The 8,413-nt window shown below is 39.4% G+C and overlaps 1 protein-coding gene across 1 annotated transcript; it reads right to left on the reverse strand.

Annotated features, from left to right (window-relative positions):
* Nucleotides 1-777: 777 nt before the first annotated feature.
* LOC113108638 (60 kDa heat shock protein, mitochondrial) lies at nucleotides 778-8,322 on the reverse strand. The gene is made up of 11 exons (XM_026271876.1): nucleotides 8,210-8,322; nucleotides 6,375-6,550; nucleotides 5,929-6,264; nucleotides 5,734-5,829; nucleotides 5,545-5,638; nucleotides 5,020-5,188; nucleotides 4,603-4,702; nucleotides 4,215-4,460; nucleotides 3,956-4,130; nucleotides 3,680-3,858; nucleotides 778-2,132 (listed from the first exon to the last, which is right to left on the reverse strand). The coding sequence occupies exons 2-11, from the start codon at nucleotides 6,546-6,548 to the stop codon at nucleotides 1,983-1,985; spliced, it is 1,719 nt and encodes a 572-aa protein (XP_026127661.1). The 5' UTR covers nucleotides 6,549-6,550; nucleotides 8,210-8,322; the 3' UTR covers nucleotides 778-1,982.
* Nucleotides 8,323-8,413: the final 91 nt, after the last annotated feature.

Raw genomic sequence — 8,413 nt, forward strand, 5'->3', positions numbered from 1 at the left:
TTACTTTTTAAATAGTCAAAATATGTATGCTGCATCCTTGAAAAAATACTAATTAACATTATTATATTATTTCAAAATTTGAATAGTAATCAACTAAGCAGATAAAAAGTTATTCTGAAAGTAAATGCTCAGAATATCTTCTTAGTTGGCAGCAGCAGATCTGTTAGATACTTTGATGGTGAACAGTCAATATTTTTGTTATTCACTGGTAAATCATTGAAGGCTGAACATCTACTTTAATGACTTATTAAAAGAGAGAGAGAGTTGTGGTGTTATTCACATAATTGTCAACAAGTCCAACACATAATATGAAATCAGAATGAACCTGTTTCTTAACATGTTCCTGATTCTATCAGTTCGTATGATAAAGGAACACACGTTTGTGTTTGCAGTAGTCTAAATGTAGTTTGCCTTATTTCTAAGACAATTGCCTTTCAGACGTCACTGAAGCTATCGAGGAGAGTAGTCTGGTATGGAAAGCCCGCTTTTCACAATACAAACAATTCTCAAAAATCAAGGCTTGGCCTTAATCGTGAGTGGCATTTTATGGTGAATTAGGCTATAACACAATTTACATTACATAATTCGTTTAGCTGACGCTTGTATCCAAAGCGACTTACAATTGCTATACATGTCACACCAAAGACATATGTCCTATCCACTGCACCAACACCACCCCCCAATGATAAGTTTAGTTTATTTATACAAAGATTTTTAATATCAAATCTTTGACAAAGAAGCCACAGATTGGCTAGGACATCAACAGGATAAAACTCATTCCTTTTTGAACATTGAATTTTATTAAATAAAAAATACAGAATTAATAATGACTATATTATACAAAACATTGTTGAATGATCATGGTTGCACATTCATAGAGAATGTAGCTTTAAAAACAAACAAGTAATTCTCAATGAACGGCAGGTTTTTTTTAAACACTATTCTGTACCACTACTCAAAAGTTAGATCTTTAGAATAATAATCACACTCATTTCATTTAGTATTTATCTGGGCATACACTTGCATGGCTGTTGTAAAAATGGTTTCACCCATCCCTCCACTCAACTTTCCTACCATACTCCAGTCTTTACCAAAAGATGTTCTACCCCCAGATTTTAAAGGGACAGTTCACTCAAAAAGTCAACCAAGAGAGAGAAATCTCCAACATACTGTTCAGTGCTGTTTTAGACCTCTCTGGCATTCAAAATATAAGATATAGTGTTCCACAGGAAAAGTCATAGAGGTTAAAACACGAAGGTGGGTAAATGAGTAAATTACAGTTTGTTTGTTTTTGGAGAACTATCTCTTTAAGAAAAGAAAACAGGAACACAGAAAAACATCCGTTTAAGCCAATATCAACATCTTTCTATTCCGTGAGAAAAACTAAAGTTACAAAAACAAGGAAAAACAAGTACTTGCTACGTCACAGCTGTGGAATCCTCAAATGAGGGGTTTATTTTTATATGAAACAATGAACAGCATACAAAAAAATGACCTGATCAATGAAGTGTAATTTTTTGTTTTAGATACAACTGGTCAAAGTTCCTACTACTTTATTGTTCATGAAGACAAACTTTAACCTGAACATCAGGCTTTTAAAGCCCCTACAGATGGTCTGATTCAAAACCAGCTATACGCACAATGACATTCATACAACACAACAGCATGACAGTATGCAATGTTAAATGCACTTTCCCATTAGATGTTGCTGAGCACAATGTTATAGAACAAAGGCAGACAGACTCTTCCTGGTAACATTATCAAGAACTTGTCTTTTAAAGTGGTAGGGTGACATCTTCAGTCATGAGTAGAGAGATAAGATTGGACAGCAGTGGAAGGATGGGAGACTGTAAGGTCCATTTCTTTTGCTCCATGATCAGACCACCAGCACTCAATTTCGGCAGGTTTTTTTCAAGTCGAAAGGGAGGGGCAAATCATGTCCCCTGCCCACAACCCTTTCACTAAAGTCGGTGCAGATCAGTTTAGAATCCCATGCCTCCCATACCACCCATGCCTCCCATTCCTCCAGCCGGCATCTCCTTCTCCTCCTTTGGTATTTCGGTGACAACGGCTTCAGCAGTAGACAGAAGAGATGCAACGCCTGCAGCATCTAGCAGTGCAGTCCTCACGACCTGCAGGGGGAGACAGAGACAATACACTTACTGAACATAAAAGAGCGTTGTGTTTTTGATAGGGACACACCAGCCAATAACTGATTAATTACTGATTAAACCATTTAAATGCTACAAAAGAATTTAGGTAGTACATCATCTATTATGCTGTGTTCACACCAAACGCGAATAGAGCGTCTGGCGCGAATGATTTCAATGTTAAGTCAATGCAAAGGCGCGTTTACGCGCGTCTGGAGGTCTCGCGGCGCGAATGGGGCGTTAAGCGCGGCGCGGAAGACGCGAATTCGCCTCATTCGCGCGTCTAGTTCGCGCGAATGACGCGAATTGACGCGCGAATAGAGCGCATCGCGCGAAACGCGCGTTAAGCGCGAATGGTGCTTTTTGTGCATTTAGCGTTTGACGCGAATTCGCGTCTGCCGCCCGAGTTGAAAAATCTGAACTTTGGCGTCAATTCGCGCCGCGTTAACCAATCAGGAGCCTGCTATGAGTCACTCATTCAACAGTATGTTCCTGCAGCCTCGGGTTGTGCAGGAATACCCTTCTCCACTCATTCAACAAGGAGGAACGACTGATGTTGTCAGTGAGGAGTCAACCGGAGCTATATGACAAAAGTTCATATTTCTATAGAGACCGGAATAAAAAGGACCTATGTATATATATAAAACATATTAATAGATAAATTGAATAAAGGCCAAAGATAAGAAACGTTTCATTTTACCCCAAACGAATTATATTTTATCTTGAACCACTAAAGAGACATCAGAGCCAGCGGCAAATGTCAGAAAATCTAGCCGAGGAAAGGCTACTCTCGGCGGATACATGATGACGGAGCTCCCGCTGATCGCATGGAGCTCATCTCTGAGATCGGCGAAACACATTTTTTAAATAGACGCTGTCATTATAAATAAACCGCATATTTGAGTTTAAAACAACTACATTCTCGCCTGAAATACTTTTAAAACTACATTTCATGACACAATAACAGTAATATTTTGAAAATTATCCGAATAAAAATGGCGGTTGAAAATGCTCCGTGGACTCAGCTGGCAGAAGCCCCCCCCATGACGCGAATTCGCGTCTGTTGTGAAGTTAATTTCACGCGCGAATCAAGCGAATTACTCGCGCGAATGAAGCGAATGATCTCAAAATGGTCAAGCGGCAAACTAGGCGCGGTAGACGCGAATTTGACGCTCTATTCGCGTTTGGTGTGAACACAGCATTTAGGCATCACAACAAAATATAAAAATATACATAAGACTTTTTTTTAAAGAAATTAATGCTTTTGAGTAATAAGGCGTTGAACGTATCAAAAACTTTCAGAAATGTTGCAAATTATTTCAGTTTCAAAAAATGCTGCTCTTCTGAACTTACTATTCAAAGATATTCTAAAATATTCTTCAAAACCGATCTAAAAAAAAAGTTTTAAACAGCATTGCATATAATGTAGGGAAAATATTTTAATATACATGTCGAGATATTAATTGACAGGAACCACTCTGACATATTACCGATTTAAACTGATGAGTTTTTGAATCACAAATACACACCTTTGTGGGGTCAATAATGCCTCTTTCGACCATGTTGACATATTCTCCATTCATGGCGTCATATCCAATCTCTGGAGCGCTCTGCAAGATCTTCTCCACCACCAGAGAGCCCTCAACTCCTGCATTCTTGGCAATAGTCATTGCAGGAATACGAAGCGCTCTGCGAATTATGTCGATACCTTAAGTAAAAAAAAAAAAAAGTCAGTTTGGGGAAGTTAAGAGTGGGTTATTTCTTGCAGGACATCTGGAGGATGAGATCTACACTTCAGTCCTTACCGATCTTTTGATCATCATTGGCTGGCTTGATGTTGTCCAGGGCTGGGATGCAGCGCAGCAGTGCACATCCTCCTCCAAGAACTATTCCCTCCTCCACAGCAGCTCGAGTGGCGTTCAGCGCATCAGTGACACGGTCTTTCTTCTCATTCACTTCAACATCACTTGTTCCTCCAACCTTATAAAAGAGAATGATTTTCTTTATCATGGTGACGGACACATTATACTAATAAATGATAATCCGTTCTTCCTGCTTTCATACCTTAATCACAGCCACTCCATCAGAGAGCTTGGCCAGACGCTCGTTGAGTTTCTCCTTCTCGTAGTCACTGTTGGTGCTCTCCAGCTGTTCTGCGATCTCATTCGCACGCTTCTCAATGGCTGCTGGATCACCACGGCCTTTGAGGAGCATCGTGTCATCCTTGGTCACAATGACCTCGCCGACCCTGCCGAAGTCATGTGCCTGGATGTCCTCAATGGCCAGACCCACAGCCTCATCACCAAACACCTGAAAACACACAGATCGGGTGTGTCAACAGACTTTATCATGTTATTTATACCTCAAGAGATGATACATGCAATAATACAATGTTAAAGCATTACATAAATGAGCTTTTAATTAAGATGAAGACAAAAGCTTCAGCACATACCGTGCCTCCGGTGGAAATGGCCATATCCTGCAGCTGGTTTTTCCTGTTGTCTCCGAATCCCGGAGCCTTGACTGCAACGACCTGAAGTCCAACCTTTAACCTGTTGGTAAGTTTTAGCATTGACCTTTAACCCAGAATCTTTAAATAACATCCTTTTCTTAAACCTCTAAAGGATCATCATACCTTACAAACAAAATGGTTTCCATTACAGTTATAACTTTGATATATCTCTTGCAAATGTACTGTAATAATAGCCTAAATAAACAAATAATATTAAGAATAAAAAAAGCCAAATACCCTGAAATGTATTTGGAGATTCCATATTTCTGGAACCAGAAGTTCTAGTTCACATTTATCCATTCCATGCATCTCTTGCAAACTTCTTGTTGTTGTGCGAAGGTGTTTTTAGAGACAAACCTGTTGAGGACCAGTGTGCTGAGTGCCTCTCCATCCACATCTTCAGCAATGATGACCAGAGGCTTGCGATGCTGGTTGGCAAGTTCCAGTGCTGGCACGATGCTCTGTACGCTGGAGATCTTCTTCTCACTCAGAAGCAGGTAAGCATCCTGGAACTCACACTTCTGGCCTGCAAACAGAGAATATATGCTGCTGTCATTCCAGCCTTAAAGGAATGGTACACCCAAAAATGACAATTTTGTCATCATTTACTCTTTTCGTTCAAAACACAAAAGAAGATATTTTGAAGAACTAAACAGTTGCTGGCCCCCATTGACCTCCACAGAAAGCAAAGAAATACTATAGAAGTCAATGGGGGCCATCAAATGTTTGATTACCAAGCTTTATTCAAAAATATCTTCTTTTATGTTCAATATAAGAAATAAACTCATATGGGTTTGTAAATGATGACAAAATGTTCGTTTTTGGGTGAACCATCCAATTCATACTGGTACTAACGCATGAACTTCAATTCAAATTACACACCTTTAGCCGTGTTGATGAAGTAAGGAGAAATGTAGCCACGGTCGAACTTCATGCCCTCAATGATCTCAAGCTCATCATGTAGGGTTTTACCATCCTTTAAATAAGAATTACAGCCCAAGTGTGAGGTATTTTAAGGATCAAACCATCAATCCACCTGTACTAAATACTACTTCTACGGAAGTAGCCTACCTTCACTGTAATCACACCCTTACGGCCCACTTTCTTCATAGCATTGGAGATGATGTTACCAACTTCAATGTCTCCATTGGCAGAAATAGTGGCCACCTACACCAAAGAAAGATTGACAGAAACAAAAAGTAAAAAATAAAATAAAATATAAAAAACGACTATATTTAGTAGCCATTTTTTTAGGACACTTCTTACTTGAGCAATCTCTTCTGGTGTCGTGACCGGCTTGGAGAGTTTCTTGAGTTCACTGATGACTTCTTCCACCGCCAGCATGACTCCTCTACGGATCTCCACAGGGTTGGCACCTTTGCTGATGGTGTCAAATCCCTCCTTGGCTACGGCACGGGCCAGAACTGTGGCAGTTGTGGTGCCATCTCCAGCTTCCTCATTTGTGTTGTTGGCCACGTCCTGTACCAGCTTGGCCCCGATGTTCTTATACCTATCCTTCAAATCAATACTTTTGGCAACTGTGACACCATCTTTGGTGACTTTAGGGCTGCCCCAGCTCTGCTCAATGATAACGGTTCGACCCTGAGGTAGAGAGACAAATCTAGTTGTTCCTGCCATTAATGATTACAAATGTGACTTTAAGAGGACTAACATATCTGCTGTACCTTGGCGACTGATTAAACTCAGCATACCTTTGGTCCCATGGTGACAGCCACAGCATCAGCCAGCAGGTCAACACCCTGGAGCATGAGGGCACGGGCATCTGCTCCAAACTTAACGTCCTTGGCATATGCACGGGTCAGGTGTGGGGCCAGCGCCCTGCACACTGGCCTCATCTGTTTCATCACACTGGGTAAACGCAACATTCCTATGATAAAGAGAGTAGAAGCAGAACGCTTTCGTTTTTTATTTGAATTATTCATTATTCAAGTGATTTTTACATCATTAGAATAAAAAATAAAGATGGTTTTAGGAAACCAATCATTTTAGACCAGGACCCCACTGTCCACAATTTTCAAGGGCTCTTTATCCATTCTTATTGTGTGTGTGATTTATTGGACAAGGATTAGTAATAAGATTTTTTTTTAACTCAACTTCTACTTGATAAAATATTTTAGAGCTCGGCATGATTACAAAAATTATATAAGTTTTTTTTTTTTCATATTAAATAATTTAAAAGACATCTTGAGGCACCCTCGGAATCCCTGGTTGAGGACTGGTTAAGCAAAACGGGTAGCCCCGCCCAAAACCCATGGCATTGGCTGATGTTGTTAGAGAACCGTTTCTGATTGGCTCACAGTGTTCGACCGAACTCTTCTGAGCTTATTTCTTTTTCGTTTATAGACCGTTGTCACATATTCTCATCTAACGATCACAAGCGTGATTTTTCACAATATTGTATTGACATCTGTCAGGCAATAAACACATTTAATGCAAAAAATTCAACCTCCTAAACTCCCATACCCCACTGAAAAAAAAAAATTAAGTCTTGTGTTGAGGTCACATGTGAACATATCCGGATGCCAAAAATTAGTCTTTGCCCCCAGTGGCCCCCGAAAGCATTATATGAACATTAGCCTGATTCATTTATTCATGTATCATATGTCGTGTTCAAAATACCAAGGCTTTCCATTAAAGCATGCTTTAGAAAATACGAGGATAATAATCTGGCATGGCTCATCTGGACAGTTACAACGTTAAAAGCCAGATCATCAAGCATAAAAAAGAAGGGAAAGGGTTTTAAAAAGCAAGGATAACAGGTAATAATTACACTAAAATGAAATGTGTTAATGTTTATGTAAAGTAACGTACACGCGTCATTCAGAGCCTGCAATGGGTCTCTATGGTCTCTTTTCATTACTCCACGTGCGTTCAGGGCGTCACAAGGTCAAAATCACTCCGCGTCACGACAGAGACGGAAATTATCTCTTTCATGCCCATGCGTTCAAGTTACAAAGTTCCCGGGTTATTCCTTTTGTTTTAGCAAAACCAACCATTGTATCCCTGACACAAATTAAATATTTAATACATAAAAGGAGTAAAATTCTTAGGCCTAAATAGTACTGAATTTATATAGTTAGCATGCTAGCTATAATCACCACTATATTTCAGTTAAGACTGATATTTATTTTTTATTATATTTATTATGTTGCTAATAAAGTATTAGTCAATAAAGCAGATATGACACTGATGCATTAGAAAAACCAAGCAATGTCTGAGATATGCATGATATATTGCTTGCATTTATGCCAGTTATTCTCTTGAGCCCCATCAGCATCTGTCATAAAAGTATAAATGTTCTAGAATACGATGGTGTTAAATAACAGCTAATTACACAGTAAACATGCACAATGTTATTTTAAAACTCGACAGCACTAACTGACAGCTCTGACATTACAAAATGATGTAACATCTTACATATCTGCTTCTTTGATCTGATTAATCTTTATATTAACCGTAAATATCGTTATGCAGTGAAGTATGTTTATAGGTTTAATAAACGAATATAATGCAATAACTGACTTACTGCAGAGTGTTCTGGAAGTGAATGAAGGGATTCGCGTGTCTGTAAGCACAGCCGACTGAATGAAAGAGCTGCTGCAGTTACAGCACTGAACTCACGTGTGTTCTTCATCCGGGTAACCTCCCCTCGCCCTGACATCTGAATAACCCTAATAACCCGCAATTAACAAACAATAGACACGCTTTAAACTCTTAAATACACAGATGC

Source organism: Carassius auratus, chromosome 9 (assembly GCF_003368295.1).
Source record: "Carassius auratus strain Wakin chromosome 9, ASM336829v1, whole genome shotgun sequence".
In the NCBI taxonomy this organism is placed as follows: Eukaryota; Metazoa; Chordata; class Actinopteri; order Cypriniformes; family Cyprinidae; genus Carassius; species Carassius auratus.

What these genes read in the sequence shown, in the direction of transcription:
- LOC113108638 (XM_026271876.1), bottom strand. Translation starts at nt 6,548, where the DNA reads ATGTTGCGTTTACCCAGTGTGATGAAACAGATGAGGCCAGTGTGCAGG. An exon ending in CTTCATCAACACGGCTAAAG is followed by an intron (nt 5,189 to 5,544) that starts GTGTGTAATTTG and finishes CTCTGTTTGCAG; the next exon opens with GCCAGAAGTGTGAGTTCCAG. An exon ending in GCATTATTGACCCCACAAAG is followed by an intron (nt 2,133 to 3,679) that starts GTGTGTATTTGT and finishes CTCCCCCTGCAG; the next exon opens with GTCGTGAGGACTGCACTGCT.